At 39.5% G+C, this 27,160-nt stretch overlaps 1 protein-coding gene across 1 annotated transcript in view; it reads right to left on the reverse strand.

Annotated features, from left to right (window-relative positions):
• Positions 1 to 5,002: 5,002 nt before the first annotated feature.
• The window catches only part of blmh (bleomycin hydrolase), an 80,590-nt gene continuing 58,432 nt past the window's right edge, over positions 5,003 to 27,160 (reverse strand). Inside the window, exons 11-12 of the mRNA XM_073053411.1 lie at positions 24,894 to 24,963; positions 5,003 to 6,090 (exon numbers count right to left, since the gene is read on the reverse strand). Of these exons, the coding sequence (XP_072909512.1) occupies positions 5,909 to 6,090; positions 24,894 to 24,963 (252 nt within the window). The 3' untranslated portion in view covers positions 5,003 to 5,908. The remainder of the gene's footprint in view (positions 6,091 to 24,893; positions 24,964 to 27,160) is intronic.

Consider the following 27,160-nt stretch of genomic DNA (forward strand, 5'->3'; position numbering starts at 1 on the left):
CCACTTACTAAAATCTGAGTCAACTCCTACAACTACCATGGACAGGGCCCCAGAACCTGGGATTTGTATGCAGTCACAGTCTTTCCTGCCGAGCAGAGTGACCTTTTTAGGAAAGAAGTTATCCCACCACATTAAGAAATCCTCCACAGCAATTAAATCTTTAGGCCTGAATGGGAAAATTTTAAATTTACTATGCTCTGGATGGCTATATAATTCTTGTCTTGTATAGTATGTTGTGTATATAGTTGAAATGCATTCAATATTGAGGTGATGTTTATCGCTAAGTAGGGAGGAGTGTTGTGTATTTAACATTTATTAGAATTTGAGTAATATTGTAAATATAATTGATTTAAGCATTATTCATTTAGATAATTCAGTACAGGTTATATGTAAAAAAAAAAGTGAATTGCATATATCATGATGCTACCACGTCATACTTGTGCACCTCGCTTAAAGTAAGAATGAAACTAAGATACGTTATACCCAGCTCCGTGCTTTTGCTTTCAATTATTATTTTGCGCATTGGTAAAATGTTATTGTGTATATTATTATTCTGTACTTATATAGATTATTATTGCGTTTAAATGTTGCTACTGTACTGAAATAATATCCCACTCAGGATCAATGAAGTACTACTTATAATTATAATTAGTTTAATGTTTTGGTGTTTCAAAACATAACAGGTGTAATGTTTGAAAAGGGCCAGTAGTGAGCAAGAAGTTTCATATCATCAAAATGTAGCACCTGAGCAGTTACTCAATTGTATACACAAATAATTAAACTCTGTGGCATTTAAAGAGGCAGTGGGTGAATACAAACGGATCCTGGAGCAAAAGGAAACAGTCATTTAAGATGATTTGATCATTTTATTAATCTAATACATCATGGCTCAACACATTCTTACCCTTTTTCTCAATATTTCTTCTTGGGATATCCATTTGCTGCCATCTACAGTATCTTATAGAAAACATGCTTGGTAGGGAATGGCTGGCAGGTTTTCCAAATAATTACTGAAGGGACAACATCAATATGAAAATTATGAATATGCAAGGAGGAGGTATGTGTGTGAGGCTGGTGTTCTGTGCTCGGTGTCAGATGTGGGAGGTCCGGGAGTCTCCCAGCTTCCCGGACGGTCATATCTGCACCAGGTGTGTCAAGCTGCAGCTCCGAAGGGACTGAGAGAACTGGAGATGCAGCTCGATAACCTTCGCCTTGTCAGGGAGAGCGAGGAGGTGATAGAGGTTATAAGCAGGTAGTCACCCCGGGGCCACGGGAGACAAACAAGTGGGTCACAGTCAGGATGGGGAAGGGGAAGAGTCAGGTACTAGAGAGTACCTCTGTGGCTGTACCCCTTGACAATAAGTACTCCTGTTTGAGTACTGTTGTGAGGGACGGCCTACCTGGGGGAAGCAACAGTGGCTGTGCCTCTAGCACAGAGTCCGGCCCTGTAGCTCAGATGGTTAGGGAAAGGAAGAGGAAGGCAGTAGTGATAGGGGACTCTATAGTTAGGAGTTCAGACAGGCTATTCTGTGGATGCAGGAAAGAAACTCGAATGGTAGTTTGCCTCCCAGGTGCCAGGGTCCGGGATGTTTCAGATTGCGTCCAAGATATCCTGCAGTGGGAGGGAGAACAGCCAGAGGTCGTGGTACATATTGGTACAAATGACATAGGTAGGAAAAGGGAAGGGGTCCTGATAAAAGACTACAGGGAGTTAGGAAGGAAGTTGAGAAGTAGGACCGCAAAGGTAGTAATCTCGGGATTACTGCCTGTGCCACGCAACAGTGAGAACAGGAATAGAATGAGGTGGAGGATAATTGTGTAACTGAGGGATTGCAGCAGGGGGCAAGGATTCAGATTTCTGGATCATTGGGACCTCTTTTGGGGCAGGTGTGACCTGTACAAAAAGGATGGGTTGCACTTGAATCCCAGGGGGACCAATATCCTGGTGGGGAGGAGTTTAAGGCTACTGGGGAGAGTTTAAACTAGAATTGATGGGGGGTGGGAACCAAACTGAAGAGACTGGGGAAGAGGCGGTGGGCTCACAAATAGAGAAAGTGAGGAGACGGTATGTGAGGGAGGATAGGTTGGTGATAGAAAAGGGATGCGCTCAGACCGAAGTTTGAGATGTGTCTATTTTAACGCAAGGAATATTGTGAACAAAGTGGATGAGCTTAGAGCGTGGATCAGTACTTGCAGATATGATGTGGTGGCCATTACAGAGACTTGGATGGCTCAGGGATAGGATTGGTTACTTCAAGTGTTGGGTTTTAGATGTTTCAGAAAGGACAGGGAGGGAGGCAGAAGAGGTGGGGGCGTGGCACTGTTGTTTAAAGATAGTGTCACAGCCGCAGAAAAGGTGGACGCCATGGAGGGATTGTCTTATGGAGTCTCTGTGGGTGGAGATTAGGGACAGGAAGTGGTCAATAACTTTACTGGGTGTTTTTTATAGGCCACCCAGTAACACAGGGGTATCGAGGAGCAGATAGGGAAACAGATCCTGGAAAGATATAATAATAACAGAGATGTCGTGATGGGAGATTTTAATTTCCCAAATATCGATTGGCATTTCCCTAGAGCAAGGGGTTTAGATGGGGTGAAGTTTGTTAGGTGTGTTCATGAAGGTTTCGTGACATAGTATGTAGATAGGCCTCCAAGAGGAGAGGCTGTACTTGATTTGGTATTGGGAAATTAACCTGGTTAGGTGTCAGATCTCTGTGGGAGAGCATTTTGGAGATAGTGATCATAATTCTATCTCCTTTACAATAGCATTGGCGAGATAGGATCAGACAAGTTAGAAAAGCATTTAATTGGAGTAAGGGGAAATTATGAGGCTATCAGGCAGGAAATTGGAAGCTTAAATTGGAAACATGTTCTCAGGGAAAAGTACGGAAGAAATGTGGCAAATGTTCAGGGAATGTTTGTGTGGAGTTCTGCATAGGTATGTTCCAATGAGACGGAAATTATGGTAGGGTACAGGAACTGTGGTGTACAAAGGCTGTAATAAATCTAGTCAAGAAGAGAAGAAAAGCTTACAAAAGGTTCAGAGAACCAGGTAGTGTTAGAGATCTAGAAGATTATAAGGCTAACAAAGGGAGTAGAGATAGCCCAGGAAATTATAGACCAGTGAGTCTTGCCTTAGTGGTTGGTAAGTTGATGGAGAAGATCATGAGAGGCAGGATTTATGAACATTTTGAGAGGTATATGATTAGGAATAGTTAGCGTGGCTTTATCAAGGGCAGGTCATGCCTTACGAGCCTGATTAAATTTTTTGAGGATGTGACTAAACACATTGATGAAGGTAGAGCGGTAGATGTAGTGTATATGGATTACAGCAAGGCATTTGATAAGGTACCCCATACAAGGCTTATTGAGAAAGTAAGGAGGCATCGGATCCAAGGGGACATTGCTTTGTGGATCCAGAACTGGCTTGACCACAGAAGGCAAAGAGTGGTTGTAGACGGGTCATATTCTGCAGGAGGTCGGTCACCAGTGGAGTGCCTCAGGGATCTGTTCTGGGACCCTTACTCTTCGTGATTTTTATAAATGACCTGGATGAGGAAGTGGAGGGATGGGTTAGTAAGTTTGCTGATGACACAAAGGTTGGAGATGCTGTGGATAGTGTGGAGGGCAGTCAGAGGTTACAGCAGGACATTGATAGGATGCAAAACTGGGCTGAGAAGTGGCAGATGGAGTTCAACCCAGTTAAGTGTGAGGTGGTTCATTTTGGTAGGTCAAATATGATGGCAGAATATAGTATTAATGGTAAGACTCTTGGCAGTGTGGAGGATCAGAGGGATCTTGGGGTCCGAGTCCTTAGGACACTCAAAGCAGCTGCGCAGGTTGACTCTGTGATTAAGAAGGTGAATGGTGTATTGGCCTTCATCAATCGCGGAATTGAATTTAGGAGCTGAGAGGTCATGTTGCAGCTATATAGGACCCTGGGCAGACCCCACTTGGAGTACTGTGCTCAGTTCTGGTCACCTCACTACAGGAAGGATGTGGAAGCCATAGAAAGGGCATTGAGGAGATTTACAAGGATGTTGCCTGGATTAGGGAGCATGCCTTATGAGAATAGGTTGAGTGAACTCGGCCTTTTCTCTTGGAGCGACTAAGGATGAGAGGTGACCTGATAGAGGTGTATAAGATGATGAGAGGCATTGATCGTGTAGATAGTCAGAGGCTTTTTCCCAGGGCTGAAATGGTTGCCACAAGAGGACACAGGTTTAAGGTGCTGGGGAGTAGGTACAGAGAAGTCAGGGGTAAGTTTTTTACTCAGAGAGTGGTGAGTGCGTGGAATGGGCTGCTGGCAACAGTGGTGGAGGCAGACACGATAGGGTCTTTTAAGAGACTTTCGGATAGGTACATGGAGCTTAGAAAAATAGAGGGTTATGGGGAAGACTAGTAATTTCTAAGGTAGGGACATGTTCGGCACAACTTTGTGGGCTGAAGGGCCTGTATTGTGCTGTAGATTTTTTGTGTTTCTATGCAAGACTTGGATATCATAGTACCTCATGACATTGCTGCCCTCTGGAAGATTTTACAAAGATTAAACTGATGCACTGCCTCAATGACTCCTGTAGGTATATCCTGCAGCTATGGTCTGCTCTTCAGCTCTATCAACATCTTGGGAGTTACAATTGACCTGCTGCCACAGTGACCACCAGGTTAAGAGAGAGGTTCCACCCCCCCCCCCCCAGTATTTTGATGTAATATGTGGTGTTTCTCAGGTTTTATCTTGTGTCTGCCACTTTGTTTGCTTTGCCACAACAATAGATTAAACTTCGTAAACTTGTTGGTTCTGCTTTTAGCTCTCATTTCAGTAATATAAAACTTAAATCCAACTTCTTGCCTTGCCCCAACAGATAGCATTGGATAGTCTTACTGGAACACTTGATGTTTTAAGCACAGTGAACCTCTTGCAGATAGTTCATAGGAGAATCTACTGTTGCTTTGACAGGTGGCAACAAACTGCCAGAGTAAAAACAGATAAAAGTTCATAAACACTGTACATTCATCTTTATTCTAGTACTTCAATAGCAACTTATTGTTACTTTTTCCTTTTATATGCATTAGAGTAGATAATGGGCACAGTGCCTGCACCAACATTTACACAAGGGTGTAGGCTTGTTAGTGTAGCAATCTGAGCGTTTGATTTGACATCCTGTTTTCAGTTTCTCAGAAGTTACTTTCTTTTGAATCTGGTTAAAAGTAAATACAGAATGATGTTGCTCAATGCCTTAGGTCAGCAAGTAACCTTAACTGTGAAAGTGTAAGGCACTGTGAGTTCCAGACATCTTGCATCCTTAAGATAGGATGTCAGTGAAGCAGGTGTTAACTGATCATCAGTTGATATCTAAAACTTGTAAATGACTAGCAAGGTGAATTGATTATATAAAGTACAAAAGGCTGAATCTTTAAATAAAATTTCAAAAAAATATTTGAATTGTTGATAATAGTTGGAAATAATTGCGCAGTGGGTTAGAAGAGGGTATAATCACCTCTTTGCTGGTTCTACAGATGCTAATATTATCAATGCCTTTGTTTTGATAATTGCTGAGGAATAGGATAACTATTTTAAATTGTGATTATCCATCTTCCTCTGACCGCTTAGGTCAGAAGATGGATTTATAATTGAGCTTTTAGTGAAATTTGCCATAGCACCTATTCATTTGATGAGAAATTACTTTGAACAGGATCTTTTATTTTAAGGAATGTAACATACATATCTGAACTAATAACATTTTATGCATTCTTGTTAAAGATATTAACCAGTTTATGTCAAGGTTACAATATAGCTAGGTGTCTTTGTAAATACTAAAAGATAAACTAAAGAAAACCAAAGTAAAAATACTTCTCCCTTAAAGTTCACAATTTGCACCTTTTAATTGCCTTGTAGTTTGAATGTGAATCATGCCCGTAAAATTAAATCACTCTTCGTTCCACACGCCAAAGCACCCATTGGATCCCAAGCTGGAAGAACTTTTGGTTCCTGCTCCAGTACTTCAAGAATCTCTGCTGGCACATACTTCTTATCCACAACCACTTCATAAATGTATTCGGTGAACCACTCGTCTGATAAAACAAGGTAACCTTTTTCAGGGAAAAACAGAAAAATTAATGACTTTATTGAATAAGACATTTAAATGTTATATGAATATGTCCCTGCAGAAAATAAGATTGGTAAATTGTTGAGAAATCTGACATTGAGTTCAAAAGCTCCACATTTTTCATCAGCATTATGGTCACTTTCCTTTTCTTTCAAGATAAAATCAGCAACTACCAAAAAATAAATTTGATGGGAAAGTGACAAAATTGCATTCTGCTACTAATTTTATTAAAATGGACAAACGTTTTTAACTATTTTGAATCATATTTGCATAATCTGAAATCTATTCTCTGGTGCCAGATTGCTAGTTTTTTTCACCTTTCATTTGACACACTGCTTGTCAATTATGTATAGACACTTTTTAAAGAAGAAAAATTCTGGTGTTCGTAAATTTGTTTTTCCGTCACTTGTTATGTACAAACGTTCAAATCCCCAATGTTTTATGAAAACAGGTAAAACATTCACCATTGAAGAAAACATAGCTTGGTGTCTTGCAATATTATAGATTGTTTAAGTCTTAATCTGCAATGAATTCCCATTCACATAACGATTTTCTGTTAAGCTTTTTATAATGGCAATGCCTTACCTTAAAAGTCTTAATTTTATATTGAAACATGCTGAAATATACTTCCCCAAAGTATTATACAATTCAGACATTATCTTTATGTATTAATATATTAAAATTCTAATCAGTAACTGTTTTTGTTACTGATTCAGACCTCAAAGTCAGGAATTAAAAGGTCGAGCATGGTGTGACCAATGTCCCAAGCTCTGTATATTTCAATGCAAGACTTATCGTAGAAAAGGTAGATGAACTCAGGGCATGGATCAACACATGGAGTTACGATATTGTAGCTATTAGTGAGACTTAGTTGAAGGAGGGTCAGGACTGGCAACTCAATATGCCAGAGTTCTGTTGTCTTAGACATGACAGAATGGGAGGGGTTGAAGGAGGAGGGCTGGTGTTACTAGTCAGAGAAAATGTTACAGCAGTGCTCAGTCAGGACTAGGTAACTCATCTAGTGAGGTGCTATGAGTGGAACTGAGGAATAAGAAAAGTATGACCATGTAAAAAAAATGGGGCTATATCACAGACCACCCAACAATCTCTGGGATTTAGAGGAACACATTTGAGAAAGATCACAGACTGCTGCAAGAAACTTTAAAGTTGTTATAGTACATAATTCTAACTTTCCACATGTTGACTGGGACTCCCATACTGTAAAAGGACTAGATTGGATAGAATTTGTCATATGTGTTCAGGAAAGTTTTCTTAATCAGTATGTAGAAATCCCAACAAGTGTGTGCGTTATTTGATCTGCCTTTAGGGAATGGGACAGGGCAGGTGACAGAAGTTTGTGGCAGGGAATACTTTGTATCTAGTGATTATAATGCCATCATTCTCAAAGCGAAAATGGAAGAAGATAGTTCTGGTCCATGGGTTGAGATTCTAAATTGGAGAGAGGCATGGCCCTAACCCCTCCCTCTAATGCTCACTGAAAAGTGTTTTTTTTTAAAGTGCCATGCATGTATCTAATGGTGCCAGACATGAATGTAGTCTCACTGGCTATCATATCTGGCACCAGTCAGTTATCTCCTAAATGAAAGAAGTTGAATATATCATTAGTTATATGCATGGCACTTTTTTTTTTAAAAAGACCCATCACAAAAGTTTGCAAATAACGTTGACATTCACAGTCAATACAACTTGTGACCTGTTTTTGTAAATATAAGTACACTAGTTTAAATACTAAATCATTTAACACATAACTAAAAGGAAAATAGTTAATTAAAAAAATGGTACTAAACATTTCAATTAACCATTCCAATTCATTTGAATAGGGACTGCAAAACCTGCAGTCAGTTTAATCCAGAGGCCATTAAAAACAATCACAATGGCCCTTTTTGCTACGAGGAATCTACCAGTGTTAAAGAGGAGCAGCATCACACTTGGAACTCAAGCCCATACAGGTCTGGAAACCTAACATTCCCTGAGAATAGCAGAGCACCTTCAAGTATCAGGACAGCAGATCTGTCCCCTTGTTATCCTCATTTAACGTTTTAAAATTGAGCTGCAAAGTGGCAAAATACTGTTACCAAACCAATGTGCACAGAAAGTGAAAGGGAACATGGACAAGCAAGAGATATATCAAATAGAAAACTTGTTTAAAAGTTCAAGGATAATTTTATTAGAAGTATGTATCCTGCAAGTTGTGCAGCCTGTTTAGATGCCTTTTTCAGTTACTGGATAATAGAAGTGGGAGTTCAGCCTCTGTAATTATCTCATAACCATAAACTCCATGGATTTATATCAGAGGTTCCCAAACTTTCTTGGGTTACTGCCCCCATGGTCCCCGGACCACACATCACCAGCATCCCCCTCTCCCTTTTTGGCCATAGCATAAAAATTACAAAGAATTTTGATTTTCGATGCACAGCGAAATAAAATAGGAAATGCAAATTCAAAGCAGCGACAAAGATTGCAAAAATTACTCAAATCTATTGTACATAAAGCTACAAATAAAATTAATTAAAGAAGAACAATTTTAATCAACAATTTTGGAGAGGACATTAGTAGTCCAACTATTTAGTACTTCATTGTTTTATCACCTTTCAATGAGTGATATCATCTTCTCAATATCAGGCTTAATGTCACTCAGGAGTCTCAGATCCCCACGTTCAGTAATTTGCAGTTTGTTTCATTGCTCTGAAAGAAGTTTGACTTTTTTTCACTGTGCGGTATAGCACTCAGAGTTTTAGTTCTGCAACCTAAAGTCTTGATATGATTTTTTTGTACCTCTGCTTCAGCTCAGCCATTTTGTAGGAGATCAGTTCTTCCTCCATCCTTCCTGTTTAACCCTCATTACAAGTGTTCAGGAATGGATTTATTACCCAAAATGAAATTCAGATCAAGTGAAGATTCTGAAATCTCGTGACATATCATTATGCAGCTCACCCAGGTGGGTACAATATACTTGAAGATCATCATCTGGTATTCTTTCTTTCCCTTCCAACTCACAGAAACTCAGAAATTGGGAAAAGGTTACAACAGCTGATGTTACACTTAAATAGGGTTAACTTGGACAGAAATGTGGAGACAACTGATTTCATAAAACTTTGTGACTAATTCTGACAAATAAGCAATGTCATGTTTAATATTCTTCAGTTGATTATTGAATGAAGCATTCGATTCTTCAAAGAATTTTATCACACTTCCAAAAAGCGCATAGAGGCATCTCAGGCAATTTCCTTTTGAGAGCCATCTGACTTCTGTGTGCAACAGCAAGCGTTCAGACTGTTCATCATTCTCAGTACAAAGCTCTCAAAATTGTTGAGAATTAATAGCATGGGGACTTGATTTTATTTACCCCTGTGATAATAGTATTTAATGATGTGCAGCTGATCACTTAGGTTTTTTGTGACAAGATGTTATCGGTGACAAAAACAACAAAACAAAGAAAACTACTAAAACCCTTATTAATAACATGTTATTAATAAAGATCAATGCTAACAATGGAGAGGCAAGTGGTAGCAGAGGTGCAGGCAACAAATGGTCAATGAAAATGGAGGTAGAGGTGCAGGAAAGGCATGATCGAGGTAAGCAGAAGCAGAGATGGGATCAAGACAAGAGTCATGGCATCCCCGAGAGTGAGGAAAGTCCCAATGTTGGATTGATTTAAGTGTCAGGTGAGTTTGGAAAGATCGGTTATGGGCCGAATCGTTGCAGCAGGTTTCAGGCCCTAGAACGGTCCAAGAGTGAAGAACCACCCCATGTTTGGATGATTTAAGCGCCAGACTGAATTGAAAAGGTCGGGTCCAGACCCCAGAGCTGTCTGAGAGTGAGGAATGTCTGGATATTTGGATGATTTAAGCACAGGGCGATTGAAAAGGTCAGGACTGGAGATGAAACAAGGGCCTGTTCTGCTCAGTGCTCCGTGATGTTTACTGAGCTTCATGCTGAACTGAGGCTGTGGCCTGCTCCAGCTGCAGTGATGCCTGGCTTTGCATCTTTTGTAAGACTTCAGTTCTGAAGCTATTTGCCTACTTTTATTGTTTGGATGATTTTTTTTTGTTTCTCTCTCTATGCATTGGGTGTTTGAAGGTTTTTTTAAATGGTTTCTTTTGAGATTTCATTGTTTTGTATCTGCTTGAAAGGAGACAAATCTCAAGGTTGTATCTTATACATAATTTGATAATTAATGTACTTTGAATGGTTAATATGTTAGGCACAGCTTTTTTCAAGAAAGTGATAATCCCATGGTGGCATCCTGTTATTGATAATGACCCATCTGTTGCAGGAATGTTGATCTCTTTGGAAAAAGTGCTCAACAACCTAAAATATTGACTCCCCCTTTGTATCTGTTTCTAGTCCCCTTGCAACCAACAAACTCGTGAACAATGCTTTCATCTTTTATGAAGCGAACATAACCAAAAAGCAAAAATTATTTTCCTGGCAAAGTTGACTCATTCAACTGCAGAGAAAATTCTGTTGTCCTAAGAATGTTGCACAATTTGTCTTCCACATTCTCAGACATTTCATCTACTTATCTTTGAACAGAGTTATCACTGAGCAGAATAATTTTAATTTGGATTGGTGACTTGTGCAGAATCACACCTAGAACCAACCTTAGTGCTGACAAGCATGTTTTGAAGTGTTTTCTGTTCGTGAAAATTTCCACGAAGTGATTGAAAATAAGCCGAATTCTTGTTTGCTGTACTCTTCTCATGTGTTCAAGGAGCTTGGGACAGTTTCATTGTCTCATTTGTGGGGACAAAAAGCTTTTTCACACAACAGACACATTGGCTGCTAGGCTGTTATTTGCTTGGTGCTGGTTTCAATCCATATTTCAGCATTCCAGTTGGGCTGTGGGCTAGAGAAGTGCAGTGAAGACCATTCGAAAGGACAGATGCTGAATTTTACCTCATTGAATGCCAAACCCCAATTCACTAAGATAACATCACTGCAAGATTAGAATATGGGAATCATATTAGCTAACACTGTACTACAGTAGTGAATGGCAATATATGTGGGACCTATAGTAATGTGAAGCATATTAATGGACACTGGATACCCTTCTAATTTTTTTATATGATGGTTATATTATTTTTTATTGCTTTGGTTTGTTATTTTGTTTATTATAATTTGATTAATGTTCAGTTGCACTAGCAACGGTAAGATTTTAATAGGTTAATTGATGGTCACGAGGAGCAAAGCTTATACAGGCACTTGGGGGCAGCTGAGGGGTCTTGGGGGACAGCAGTGCGCATGGGATAGAGTATTCGAGAATGGCCCCGCAGCATATTTGGTAAGCCGATGCGCTTGTGTTCCGGTATTTCCAGAAAGGTAAATAAAGACGTTATTTTAAACTTCTGCACGCCTGGAAGTCCCTTTTGTGTCCAAGTGTGCAACATATATATGGGCTGCACCTGGAAATAACATGATGTTTTCAATCCAGCTTTCTCATGATGTGCCAAATACATAAGTGTCATGTTGCTTCAAGCAAAGTCTAAGAGAATGGTGGGTTAGCAAGAGGTGAGGTGATGACGTGATCTTTATAATCAATTGAGGCACTGTGGATCAAATACTTATAATAATAATAATATTAATAATAATAAATTTCTTAAATTAAGCCTGTAATCCCTCAGCTGTGCCCCCCACCTTACAACTGACCAGACCTTTTGGGAAACACTGATATAAGTGAAGCAATTTAAAGGAGTAGTCAGCCTGATGAGTAATTGTTTTTAATAAGATGAATGTAACACTTGAGATCCAAGTTCACCAGAACTAAAACTGAATTCCTTAAAAAAATTCACAAGTTTAATGAATATATACTCTATATCCTATGGTATGGCACATATTTAAATAATGGAACTCAGTGTTTCATAATATAACATAAAATTACTGGCCTGCTAGACTCCATTTATTAGTTATAGTTTCATTGAAAGAAGCCATTCAGCCAAGTGCCCATGTTCACTTTCTAGGGAGCAAACTCCATTTATCCCGTTCCCCCTCCCCTTATTTCCCAGTATATCTGAAACTTAATCTCTCTCACTCATGGCACTTGTATTCAATTCCCCTTATATTCAGTTTGCAAAAATTAAAGGGTTAATTTAGAGCCAATGAACCTACCAGCATCTTTGGGAACCTGAGCACCTAGATTAGTGGTCACCAACCATTTTAAGCCCAAGATCCCCTATCTCGGCCTTAGTGAAAGGCAAGATTGACCCCCAAATCCATTAGTTACATGCATACGCACTGGGGCAGAAAAGACCAGAAGTAAAACCACGCAACTTAGAAGTAGAAATAACGTTTGAACACCAGGGGTCACCAACCTTTTTTTTGCACCGCGGACAGGTTTAATATTGACAATATTCTTGCGGACCGGCCGACTGTGGGGGTGGGGTGTTAATCACAACTGGAATACAGCGATACTCAAAGCAGGTTCCTTATGTCCAGTCTATTCCACAATTTAGGTTTCGTGGCTATCAGCACTTAGCTGGTGTCCCGCTTGCTCACGTTTTTTTCCGCTGGAAAAAAACTCAACAGGTTTGTCTTTAAGTTGCAGGGTGCTTGGAGTCAGGGTACCAAAGCAGTTTTGAGGACTTCATTGCCTCATTATATAGCCCCGGGGCCTGAACTCCAACCTCCTACCCGCCAGACGCCTTGGCCAGGTGTGGCTGGTCGTGGGTGGGGTGAGAGGACAAGGTCAGGGCCGGAGGGCCGCAGCTGTCGCAGTCCGGAGAGAGTGACTGACTGAGGAGTGTGACAGGGCGCGTGCCTGCCCCCCCCCCCCCCCCCCCCCGTAGGACCTATCAGCCGACAAAAATTTGTTTCAGTAGACTGCAGTGAGGTAGCTGCTCTGATACTTACGGAACCCTGAGCCCGAATTAGATCGTCTGCAAATATTTTAGCACCGGGTTCCCCACGAACATTCGGTGTGTTAAACAGGTTTAGAGGCGGTGCCCATCTGTCTGTGCTCCAAGCCGGCAGCAATGGCACCTCTCGCCGGCCGGTAACCTGATGCCAACCAGTTATCCCTGGTGCTAGGGTATCACTGCGTTTAGGCGACTGATGACCTCGCGTACATTCAAGTTCAACAGTGGGCTTGATGGGGAATGAGGAATGGTGCAGCTGGCTCATATCGTTAAAGCATATCATTTCCTTGTTGCCCGGTGGTTGGGGACCACTGAAGTACACTGTGTAGTGTGTGGCGGGGGAGCTAGAAACAATGGAACTAAAACCCTGCAACGCGGAAACAATCTCTCAACAGTATTTGTGTATTAATTTTTCTTAATACACAAGTCTCAAAGATCAACTAGTCGATCGCGATCGACGGGTTGGCGACCACTAATTTAGATGAAACCACCATTCACAGAATGCACAAACTCCACCAAGGCAGCTCCCAAAGTCAGGATTGAACACAGATCCATGTAAAAGTGAGACAGGAACACTGAACATGGTGCCATCAAATGGACATGCGCAAGATTGTATAAAAATACTACATTTGATTTCAAAGAGTGATTGGGCCTTTTCATAGCTCTGTTGATATTAACTCTTCCAAAGTCTGAAAAGGAAATGTTTTGGTTTACACTGGTATTTACCACTTGTTGCTAACATTGTTAGGCAGAACTTCCTCCCTCCAGTTCCTAAGAAAACAGGATGCAAATAAGCACTTTTGAAATTAAAAGTGTCCCAAAAGTATAAGTGAGCCAACAGTGGAGAGCTGTCTTCTATCCTAACACTGAATAGCTGAAGCCAAAATAATGAGCAGCTAACCATAACCACAAAATTCAATACTCTAAAAATTAATCTAATTAGACTCAGAAGGCTTAGAATTTTCTGTCCATTTTTGAGGTTTTTCACTGTTATGTCCTGGGTTATATAGTCTTCCAACACTGAAACAATCTATCATTAACCTTTCTAAATATTGGTGTTCCAGAAACATTGTTTCAAAAAAACATTGAAATAATGAGGAAAATATATACCGGTAGGTTAAAAATTAAGAGGTATGCTTGGAGGAACATCATAATCTAATATCTGATTTCATGCTATCTGACATCTTTCTTCACGGAAAACTTTTATTTGGCTTATTAAATCCTGGCATATAGACTACAAGATCCAACCATATACTAGAAAACAAAACACGACTTTCGTTTAATGAGCAGAGACAATGCAACACTCCTTGTGAGATATCACAGATGCCGAAGGCACACTTGAAATGGGGCTTGAATGTACAAGTTTGAATATTAATTGTCATTAGCTATCACTTGAACCAAGAAGATGCCACAATGCTGGACAGTGAGGAAGATAATATCTGATATGTAGCATTTCTAAGAAAATCAAATTCACTATTTGAAGTCTATGTGGAGAATGTGATTGCAGCTTGAGATTATTTCCATTGCTTATCTATCACTTACAGTAGGTTATAAGAATTTAGCAAGCAGCCTTTTAATATTAGATACTTGTGTATTTGTATTTTCTATATCTTAGTTTTGTGAATACAGGGAAGAAATTGCAAATGTATTTGGAAACTTCAAATAACACATTCTTTGCTCTGTGGCACTAGAAAAATATCATCTGTTTTGTGATTATTGCCAATACCAATAAAGCAGGGTCCTTTAATCTTTGAGTTAATGACACACATGGGTAGCATAACTAAGTAAATGTATAAAACGGAACTATTTTATAGTCCAAATCATTTTCAGACTTTTAAACTATTTTGCATTTCTTTGACAAAGCCATTTCTAATAAAATTTTAAAATTCTGATTTATAAAACAAAGTAATAAACATCTGATCCATTGTAACAGTAGATATTAGTAGAGCTAATAGGACTTGATGTTTCAATCCCAGTGATAAAGTCGGCACTCTCGATGTTGGCAGTAGGCTTGGAGTGGTGACGAGGAGGGTAGCTACGTCATCGGGGTCATCAGGTGGGCACCCTCCTTCTTTGATGTTTCGTTGATAAGCCCACAACGTCTCCAGAGGGCTCAACGGTGCTACCTGGTGTCCCAGATACAGCCCCCTCAGTACCATACCCTCCTGACTTCATCTTGCAGCCCAGTTGTTGTCTTTCCTTTTAATCCAAATCCAATTGCTGCTTTCCTCTGCTGCATTTGACAAGGACTTGATTGCTTGTTGGAGGGAGACACCCCTCACCCTCACCTTCTTCAATAGACTGGTCATAGATGTAGCAACAAATCCCCTGCATCCCACTTCTACAAGGAAAATCTTGGTCTTCCAATCATTCTGAGCGGCTTCAGTTGCCAGTTCTGAGTACTTGGTCTTTTTCCCCTCATAAGCTTCTTCAACACCATCTTCCCATGATACTGTCAATTCCACAACATGTGCCAGCTTGGCTGTTGTGGACCACGGGACTATGTCTGGCCAGAGTGTTGTAGCCGCAATGTCTGGGGGAAACACAAGCTTTTTCTCCAAGTCCATGTACATTTTCCAATCCCGAGCACCATGCAGAATGCTTATATCCTTTGATGTTATTTGGTGCTCTGGAGGTTGGCCTGCTGGTACAAATCGTGTAATGTGGATATTTCCAGCTGATGTTTGTGGGAGTGCATTTACGGTGGTTTGCCTCTGTTCCAAGATTGATGCCAGCTGTCTGAGAACTTCATTATGCCACCAAGTATACCGCCCCTGGCTGAGGCTTATGGTGCAACCTGTTAAAATGTGCCTTAGTGATCCAGGTGCTTGATAAAGAGAGCAAGTGGGGTCTTCTCCCCACCACTGGTTCAGGTTTTGAGGTGTTGGTAGGAGGTCATAAGTGGCTCTGATGACAAAACTTAGCCGAGATCCCTCCATCTCCCAGATGTCACACCAACTGAGTTTCCTCTTTTCCAGGCTCTCCCAATTAGTCCATTGGCCCTGCTTGGCCATTGAAACGGCTCCGGTGTGTCGCTCTGCCTCCTCCTGTCTCCTCACCTCCTCCACCACGAGCAGTCTCTTCTGCACTGATGTTGTCTTGTGCCATTGAGGAGCCTTTGGGACGAGCCCGAGAACGGCTCTCCCATGTTGGACTTGGCCAACCACATTCCTGAAATGAAAAGCAGATCTAGCACTCTGAATGGCCCACTTCCTCCCCGTTGCCACATGGGGGGGGGGGCAGGTAAGGGGGCCGATGTTCAAATAACAGTATCTTCAGATTCAGTGAGGGTAATGACCAACCTTGCTTTGGTGCATTTGTATTCTTCCACAAGACTTGTAATTGGTAATTCCAATTTGCCGTTCCCATGCAGTCCAACAGGACTTAAGCATCGTGGAAGTCCAAGCCACTGTTTCACATGTGTGCTGATCACTCTTTCGAGCTTTTCCACCTTGTTGATGGGGATTTCATACACTGTTAAAGGCCACATGAGTCTTGGGAGTATGCCGAACTGGAAGCACCACAGCTTGAGTTTTTCTGGCAGCAAGGTCTTGTTGATGTGAGCTATGTACATAATGGTATCCTTTTTGAGTTGTTTAAACTGTTCGGTGTCCTTGAGCTTAGCATCATATCATCGACCCAAGCTCTTCACTGGCATTTCTGAACCAGTTGGGACAGGTGTTCCATCAATATGAAATCTTTGATCCGTGACTTGACCTTTGACAATGGAGATGCTTCTGCATTTGCTGGGCTTGATCTTCATCCTCGCCCGTGTGATGTTTTGCTGAAGCTTTTGCAGAAGTCTCTTGGTGCAGGGGACAGTTGTCGTCAGTATTGTTATATCGTTATATAGGTGGTAACTGCTGACCAAACTGTAGCCGTTTTCCTCCTGCAACCCATTTTGAGGCTCTGATAATGAGCTCCATTGCCATAGTGAAGGCCAATGGGGAGATGGTGCACCCTGCCATGATGCCTACTTCCAGTGGTTGCCAAGCAGTGATGAAATCTGATGTTGTGAGACAAACTTGCAGATCCTGGAAGTAGTGTTTTACCAGATTTGTTATTGTTGCAGGCACCTGAAAGAATTCAAAAGCAGTTCACAGCAGGGAATGAGGAACTGATCCATAGGCACTGGCCAGGTCGAGGAACAAGACATGCAGATCCTTTCCTTCTTTCTTAGCTGTCTGGATTTGATGCCATATGACGCCGATATATTCAAGGCATCCCGAGAAGCCTGCTGTGCCAGCCTTTTGGATTGATGTGTCAATGAAAAGGTTTTGTTTCAGATATTCTGTAAGTCTTGGCGCCAACACGCTGAAAAAGATCTTGCCTTTTATGTTCAGAAGGTTTGTTTGGTGAAACTGTTCAATGGTGGACAAATTCTTTTATAGTCCAAATCATTTTCAGACTTTTAAACTATTTTGCATTTCTTTGACAAAGCCATTTCTAATAAAAATTTAAAATTCTGATTTATAAAACACAGTAATAAACATTTGATCCATTGTAACAAATAATTGATCAGTTATTCTTTGGTCTGTGACTTGACCCTGCTTATGAAAATCATGGCTTATCAATCAATTATCAACTGTAAATCAATGGACCATCAATTTAAATCAGTTTTACTGAATTTTATAAGAGTTTAGTAAAAGACATTGGTATTGCTTATATTAATTTTTTGGCTTACTATCTGTTTATCTAGTAAAATATGTTTATTTCTAAATAAATATAATCAGTAATGGTTGTAAAGTGGAATTAAAAATCTGCTTTGTTGCTAATTAAGTTACTAGATAATTGATTACTCCAGATCATCAAATAGTATGAAATGGACAGTTGTAACTTTAACTACTTGGAAAAAAGTGGGGAAGAGGAAACTTGTTTTACATTTTGATATGAATAACTGCATTAGATGAAGAGATGTGAAAGAAAGATCTTGTGGCATATCAGCACCAGGATGAACCAACTGACCAGATTTTTTGACTTTCATGGTTGGTATCTTTCCTGTACACTCATTGTAAAATAAGCATTGACCATCCCACTGACCTTGCCACCAAATGTTCCAGCTTTGGAGCTCTAAATGGCTCTTGCTTGCAGCTTGTGAATTAAGGCTTAAGGATGATATAACCAAAAGTCAATACCACTGCTACACTGACGAATGATGTTACTGGTAGCAACAGCTAATTACTGGAAGCTATAGAGGTACAGTCCCAGAGTCTGATCTATTACTTCAGTATCAATAGAGAAGCAATGCACACCACAGCAACACTTCTTAATTCTGTAAATGAAGGGCAGATGCACAGTTTCAATTTTGGCTGCAGTAAATGAAAGCTCTGAGAAACAGTTCATGTGAAAGTAATGCTTGCCTACTGTCTCTGCAAATACAGGCCAGAGGCAGCAACACATGAGACAGGAAGCTGGCCAAGGAAGAAGAACAGCTGACTGCTGGACTGACCCATGTTCTGTGTTAGAAAACAGATGGTAAGTGATCGACATGCAGCTACTGCAGCTTTTTGTTCCCTAGCTGTTGGAAGGGCACGTTCATGTTGACAATTCCCTTACTGCACAAGTGGTGGCCAGTTGGAGTGGGAATCCAGTCCAGATATTTAATAGAGCAGGGTGAAAGCTACCAGCCAAAGCAAAGTAACAAATTAATCTTTGCGACAGTACGTGGATAGAAAGTCAGTTTGACTTTCTTGTTCACCATTAGAAGGAGGAAGTTTGAATATTTGTATTCAATGAAACAATATCCTAGAGTGGTTTTTTTGTTGTTGTTTTGAGTGGTAAATTATTTGTGATGGTAAAGGTAATCATCATAGTGTCTGGCTAAAACAAGCAAATACCAGATGTGTAATCCATTACAATTATTCATCTTATAACCACAAAATTGGTCAAAGTGAAAACAGCACTGAATCCATTAACGCTCTGACTCAAGTCCATCAGCACCATACACTTAGAAATACATGCCACAACCAAAAAGAAGGGAAAGCTGAGGGAGCTAGGTTCCTGATGCAAGAGTGTAGAAGTTCCTATGGGTAGACAGAAATGGGTAGATTAAAATGAAAACAGCTTTGAATTTGAAGAAATAAATGGTTCTGTCAAGATTGGTTCACTTAACACAAATTGCAGAACTGACTGGTCAGTTACCGGCCTTGTTAATTAGATAGATAGATAGATAGATACTTTATTCATCCCCATGGGGAAATTCAACTTTTTTCCAATGTCCCATACACTTGTTGTAGCAAAACTAATTACATACAATACTTAACTCAGTAAAAAAAATATCATATGCATCTAAATCACCATCTCAAAAAGCATTAATAATAGCTTTAAAAAGTTCTTAAGTCCTGGCGGTAGAATTGTAAAGCCTAATGGCATTGGGGAGTATTGACCTCTTCATCCTGTCTGAGGAGCATTGCATCGATAGTAACCTGTCGCTGAAACTGCTTCTCTGTCTCTGGATGGTGCTATGTAGAGGATGTTCAGAGTTATCCATAATTGACCGTAGCCTACTCAGCGCCCTTCACTCAGCTACCGATGTTAAACTCTCCAGTACTTTGCCCACGACAGAGCCCGCCTTCCTTACCAGCTTATTAAGACGTGAGGCCGTCCCTCTTCTTAATGCTTCCTCCCCAACACACCACCACAAAGAAGAGGGCGCTCTCCACAACTGACCTATAGAACATCTTCAGCATCTCATTACAGACATTGAATGACGCCAACCTTCTTAGGAAGTACATTCGACTCTGTGCCTTCCTGCACAAGGCATCTGTGTTGGCAGTCCAGTCTAGCTTCTCGTCTAACTGTACTCCCAGATACTTGTAGGTCTTAACCTGCTCCACACATTCTCCATTAATGATCACTGGCTCCATATGAGGCCTAGATCTCCTAAATTTAATTTAAGCTGCTTGAAAAAGAGAGAGCAACATTCTATTTCGAGAGTTGATTTTTTTTTAAGAACAGCAAAGACAATTCTCCCAAGGTAGTGAGCTTGGTGTTTGCTTTCTGCTCTGGATGAAAACCATTTACAGATTTGCAGTCAATGTGCGTACCACAGCAACAAGCATAGAGAGAAACCAGAGGGTTGTTTAAATGCTTGCACTTTTTATTTTTGTGCAACATAAGTTATTTTTCCCATTGTATAGGCAACAATAGAACCCAATGTCAGTAGAACCCAATGAATGGTACTTAATTATAAATTCTTCAGTGTAAAGATTATGCCAGTTTACACAATGGACTAAAGGTTCACTTGCACATGGCAACTGAAGGAGTTAAAACAATTGGTTGAAACATCAATGAACTAATAATATAAGGAGAATACTAGATCAGAGCTGGGCTTGAAATGTATGGTTTAGTTGCATAAAAAGATTAGATTAATTTTAATTGAATTAAGGATGTAAACTAATCAATCAATTGAAAGAACATCTTGCATGACAAAAGAAACAGGTGCGCTCTATTGAGAAAGCTGTTTTTTCTCTCTATAGTTAGCACTGTATTTTGCTACCTATGCTTGAATTAAAATGGAAACATTTATAAAGTATTGTGGGAATTAATGGGAAACCTCAGCAGGTCAAGAGTTAATGTTTGCATTGAAATATTTGTTCTGTTTCTCTCCCTCAATTTTCCATATTTTTGTTGGCATGTTTTAGAACTAGTTGACAAAAATAATTGTAACCTTGAACTCTCTTTAAAAGATTAAAGGCAAAAAGAAAAGCACTTTAAAAGCTATTGTTGGATTCAGATGAAAAGGCTTGATGAATAAGCCAGTGCAGGTAGATTTTGGGAAGTATTGAGTCAATTTGACATACCGTAGATGTCGGATTATAAGCCGCTACTTTTTTCCCACATTTTGAACAGCTTTGAACTCTGCGGCCTTTAATACGGAGCGGCTAATACATGATTTTTTTCATGCCGCCAAAAACATTTTGCCTCGTAACAGTAGACCAATAAAATTGATGAGTAGTTCACAGAGGTCCAATGAAATTGTACGATAAATCAAGCGCACTTTCACAATTAAATTATTGTAAATCAGTCATTTGTACTCACCCTCATCAACATGGAAAACACTCGAAGAAAAGCATTGTGCTGCCTTTATGGCAGTTATTTAGTTTATAATATTTTCGCTTAGTAATTCATTTTCTAGTTAAAGTTAGAAGTGTTTTAACTATATTTGTTTTCTGTACTACATTGCGGGATGCTATGACGTCACACCCGGTTTCGCCGCGTCATGGGAAAAATGCCGTTTGCGATAAACGGGACGGCGGGGGGCGAGCGGCGGAGCGGCATTAGATCTGAGCGAACGCTGCTTTTAAGTTAAAGGCGATCAATAACTTTTCCTGGTAGGCTGCAGTATATATATTTTTTACCAGTCGTTAGGAGATATTGGAATGTTGTTCAGTAAAAAAGTATACGCAACGTATATTTAAAAGTAGCCGCGTTACAGGCACGGTTCGAAAAAAAGCATTTGCAATATGTATTTGTTTATGTTACCATATGGATTTAATTAAAAGTTAAAAAATCCTCACGTGTAATATCTTTCTGTGTAAATATCTCATATTACAACGTGGGACACCTGCGGCCGAAAATCCGGTGCGGCCTGTACAAGTAAAAAATTGATTTTCTTTCTAAAATTAGAGCCAGCGGCTTTTAATCAGGTGCGCTCTGTAGTCCGGAATCTACAGTAAATAACCAAGAATTGTTCATTCAAAAATTGAACTAAAACTATTCTAAAGAAGACTAATTAGGCCATTGGAAAACTTTGCTACTTTGTGCTTTTTAGAATTAACCATTCATAAACTGGCTAATTAGAGCATTCTGTTTTTTTGTTGAAATAAGTGCTTTCTTCTTGAGGGAGCTCAACTCAAATTGTTAAAAAATTTTAAAAGGAAATTAATGATTTTATTATTAATTCCTGAGCTGTGGATGCCAGCATTTACTGTTCATCCCATCTTGCCCCTTAATGGAGGACATGGTTAAGAGTTAGAACACATTGGTAGCTCTGTATAGGTGAAAATAGGAAGGAATGGCAGATTTCCTTCCCCAAAAGGTATTTGAGAACCAGATAGCATTACGACAAACCTCATTAATTTCTTTAATTATTTGGAATTGAATTCCTCTGCCAGCAGGATTCAAATACCAACCAATGGACATGGATCAATGAACACAAGAAATCAGGAGCAAGAGAAGGCCATTTGAACACTTCAGCAAGCCAGCCAGTCAATATGCTCAGAATCAGGTTTAGTATCACTGGCATATGTCATGAAATTAGTTGTTTTGCAGCAGCACAATGCAATACATCAAAAAATTACAATAAGAAATATACATAAATAATTACATTAAATAGGTTGTGCAAAAAGAAGAAAGTGACATAGTGGACATTGGTTCATTGTCCATTCAGAAATCTGGGCCAATCAAAGGTGGTGATGAATTAGATACAGGAGGGAGATTGAAAATTTGGCTGAGTGGTGTAATAACAGTAACTTCTCATTCAGTCTGTCAGCATGTTTCCAGCTACAAATGTATATTTTAATCTTTTAGAGAGGGAGCTCAAGTAATTGCTATTATTGAACAAATTGCTAGTTAATGGGTTTTATTATGCCAAGTCTGCTAAGTTCAGTTCACATAAGGCAGAATGCCACAAAACAAACTGTTTAACATTATGTTCATTTTTGAAATGGACGCGCAGCATGAATCCAATTTACTCCAGAAACATCAATGGTGATGGTGCCATTAAATAGTTCAAGTGGATAATTTGTATTTCCAACACAAGTTTTCTCAGATTAAGATAGCCAGACTTCAATGTTCAGCACCCTCCACTGTGACCTGTATTTTCTTTTATATAGGTTTGATCCTCATTTACACTCTTGAAACATAAGGAATAAGACGTTAAAGTGAAAGTGCATAAATATTTGATAGATTGAGGAAGAGGGGTATGGAGGAATGGCACAGAAGAGGAGTTAAGGCTGATGTAGTTTAGCTATGATCATATCAAATGGAACGGCAGGCTCGTAGCCTTCTCCTGCTCCTATTTTCTTGTGTACATGTATTGTTAAATAGTGCTTTTAAAAAAAAAAAGCCCAATATTTCAGCTCACAGAAAATGCTAACAAGGTAGGATGTTAGAATGGCAAATGAAACATTGGTAAACTTTACATTACTTGCCCAATTGCTAAAGTTGCTAATCCTTCATATAATAGGATTAGTAATCCTTCAACAATCATTTAATCTCATCTGGTCCCACTTACAAAGTTCAGCTGTTGTTCAGAGCCATTTCAGAAAATTAAATACAGATCTACAATCTTTTTTTTTTAAATTTTATTTAATTGCATTTTTAAGTAATTACAAGTGTGGGGAAAAAAAAAAGTATATGTCCCTTCCCCCCTCCCCTTAACCCCTCCCCCCTAGCTTCCCTATATAAAAAAAGAGAAATTAAGAAAGAAAAAAAAAGAAAGAAAGAGTGCCTGGTTGTTGGAAGGTCTCCACATGCTCCATGGAGTTCTTAATAACTTTAGTATATATATTTATTTCTTTCCCCAAGTAACCAATTGTTTCATCTTCAGAGCCCTATATATTTAATCCTGTCTTTTGTAAATAAGGGCACCAAATTTTCAAAAATGCTTCATATTTATCTCTTAAATTATAAGTAATTTCTTCTAATGGAATACAGCCATAGATTTCTTTCTTCCAACAATCTATACTTAAATATGTATCTGATTTCCAAGTAACTGCAATAGCCTTTTTGGCTACTGCCAGTGCAATTTTTATGAATTCTTTCTGATATTTATTTAGTTTGAGTTTCGGTTTTATCCCTTCAATATCACCTAGTAAAAATAATATTGGATTATGAGGAAGTTGTATTCCCTTAATTTGTTCCAGTAAAAGTCTTAAATTTGTCCAAAAAGGTTGAATTTTAGAACAAGACCATGTAGAATGTAAAAATGTACCAGTTTCTTGGTTACATCGGAAACACTGATCAGATAAACTTGGATTTAATTTATTTATTTTTTGTGGTGTAATATATAATTGATGTAGAAAGTTATATTGCACTAACCTTAACCGAACATTTATTGTATTTGTCATACTATCAAGACATAGTCTTGATGAATCTGGGCACCTTGACTGAGAATTAACAAGAGGAATTGAAATAAAAAAACTATTTGTTCAGTTGCAGAAAAAAAGTGGTAGAGGATTGGGGAAAAAGTAGAAAAAGTGGGGAGAAGTGGTGGGGCTGGAGGACATGGTGAACTTGTGTGAGGGTAGTTTCTGGCTAAGTGAGGAGTGAATTGGGGTGATCATTAGAAACGTAACTGGTACCAGTTGAAAGTGGTGAGTTGGGAGAGTAGGGAACTTGTGTTCACAGGCAATATCAGAAAGTACACATTCACAGTGAAAATAGGGACTTTTTTCCTAAAAAGCTCCTGAGGTTAACTTAATCGAACCTGTTGAAACTATGATTAATGATTTTTTTTTTAGGCAGGGGAATTAAGATTTACAGATGAAGTTAGGATGAAGAATCACTTTCTTCTAGCAAATGTCTCAAGGCTAAATTAACTACTCTTAAGTTTGATTTACTTGGAACACTTTATAGAAGGTAAAGAATCAAACATAGCATATTCCCAAAAAGAACAATATATAAATAACATTGATTTAATTACCATTGAGGAACATAAGTTCCATTGCAGATGATAATCTGTTAATGAATTGTATATGTTCCAAAGATAATAATTTGAAAACTCCTCATTTAAGTCTGCAGAAACTAGGTTCCTGAGTGCGGTGTAGATTTCCACTCAACATTGCATCAGATCATTGGTTTTACTCTGAATATCCTGATCCAAGCACAACATTGGTTTTAAGAGCTACACTTTCATCACGATTCAAACAGTGAGGCTTTGGTCAACTTTTATATATTGGAAACTTACCTTTGTTCCCACTTTCTTCTCCCCATGAATTTTCCACTCTCCATTTTTCATACTCTGCTTCATTTTCACCCTGTGTGCCAAAATACACAAGCATCAGCAAGGTATTTAGCAATGCTATTCAATGTGCATTCATTTGATGATTAAGCGGTTTGGTAATAATGTAATGCAGTTGATTTACATACAAGTTTACAGCAGAAACAGTGTGCATGTGGAAGCATTTTGAAAATGTATGCAGTTTGAATTCTATATTCTAGCTATATGACTGCAAATGGCTTTCACCTTGGGCTGACAGCAAGCATAATTTCCAGATATTATCTGGTTAAGAAGGCATATGGTGCATTGGCCTTCATCAATCGTGGAACTGAGTTTAAGAGCTGAGGGGTAATGTTGCAGCTATATAGGACCCTGGTCAGACCCCACTTGGGGTACTGTGCTCGGTTCTGGTCGTCTCACTACAGGAAGGACATGGAAACCATAGAAAGGGTGCAGAGGAGATTTACAAGGATGTTGCCGTTTTGGGGAACATGCCTTATGAGAATAGGTTGAATGAATTGGAGTGATGGAGGATGAGAGGTGACCAGATAGAGGTGTACAAGATAATGAGAGGCATTGATCGTGTGGATGGTCAGAGGCTTTTCCCCAGGGCTGAAATGGTAGGCATTAGAGGTCACAGTTTTAAGGTGCATGGAAGTAGGTACAAAGGAGATGTCAGGGGTAAGTTTTTTTACGCAGAGAGTGGTGATTGCATGGAATGGGCTGTCGGCAGCAGTGGTGGAGACGGAAATTATAGGGTCTTTTAAGAGACTCCTGGATGGCTACATGGACCTTAGAAAAATAAGAGGGCTATGGGTAAAGCCTAGGTAGTTTTACGGTAAGAACATGTTCAGCACAGCTTTGTGGGCCGAAGGGCCTTATTATGCTCTAGGTTTTCTATGTTTCTACATTGTAAACTTATCTACAAGAGAGCAATAGACTGATTCTCAAGTTCTTGTGTCATCTGAAAATCACTTCCAGAAAGACTTGAAAGATATTAAATTTCAAAGTAAATTCATTTTCTGTGGGCATAATCAATAAACTCATAGAATAATAACTATAACAGAATCAATGAAAGACCACACCAGCCTGGGCATTCAAACAGTGTAACGATAGACAGAAAGAAAGGAACAAGCAATAAATATTGAGAACATGAGATGAAGAGTCCTTGAAAGTGAGTTCATAGGTTATGGAAACATTTCAATAATGAAATGAGTGAAGTTATCCCTTTTGGTTCAACAGCCTGATAGGTGAGGGGCACTAACTACTCCTGAAACTAGTGGTATGAGTCCTGAAGCTCTTGTATCTTCTTTAGATGGCAGCAGCAAGAACATGACCTGGGTGGTGGGGGTCCCTGATGATAAATGCTGCTTTCTTGCAATAATGTTTCATGTAGATGTGCTCAGTAGTGGGGACAGCTTTACTTGTAATGGACTGGGCTGTATCCACTACTTTTGTAGGATTTTCTGATCAAGGAATTGGTGTTTCCATACCAGGCTGTGATACAACCAGTCAATATACTCTACATCACATATCTATAGAAGTTTGTCAAAGTTTTAGTTGTCATGCTGAATCTTCACAAACTCCAAAGGAAGTAGAGGCACTGCTGTGCTTTCTTCGTAATTACGCTTATGTGTTGGGTCCAGGACAGCTCCTCCAAAATAATAACACTGAGGAATTTAAAGTAGCTGACCCTTTCCACCTCTGATCCTCCAATGAGGACTGGCTGATGAACCTCTGGTTTCCTTCTCCTGAAGTCAATAATCAGCTCCTTGGTCTTGCTGACATTGAGTAAGAAATTATTGTTATGGCACCACTCACCCGATATTCAACCTCCCCTCCTGTATGTTGATTCATCAGCCTATGACAATGGTGTCATCAGCAAACTTGAATATGAGATTGCAACTGTGCTTGGACACACTGTCATAAGTGTAAAGCAAGTTGAACACTTGTGCTGATGGAGATCATGGAAGAAATGTTGTTGCCAGTCCGAACTGACTATGATCTTACCAATAAGGAAATCGAGGATCCAAATACACAAGGAAATATTGAGGCCAAGGTTTTGGAGCTTACTGACTAGTTATAAGGAATGAGGGAATTGAATGCTGAGTTATAGTCAAAAAAGAGCATCCTGATGTATGCGTCTTTACTGTCCATGTTGCAGGATTAAGTGAAGAGCCAATGAGATGGCATCTGCTGTGGACCTGTTGGCAAATTGGAGCAGATCTAAGTTG

The sequence above is a fragment of the Hemitrygon akajei genome, chromosome 8, assembly GCF_048418815.1.
Source record: "Hemitrygon akajei chromosome 8, sHemAka1.3, whole genome shotgun sequence".
Lineage (NCBI taxonomy): Eukaryota > Metazoa > Chordata > Chondrichthyes > Myliobatiformes > Dasyatidae > Hemitrygon > Hemitrygon akajei.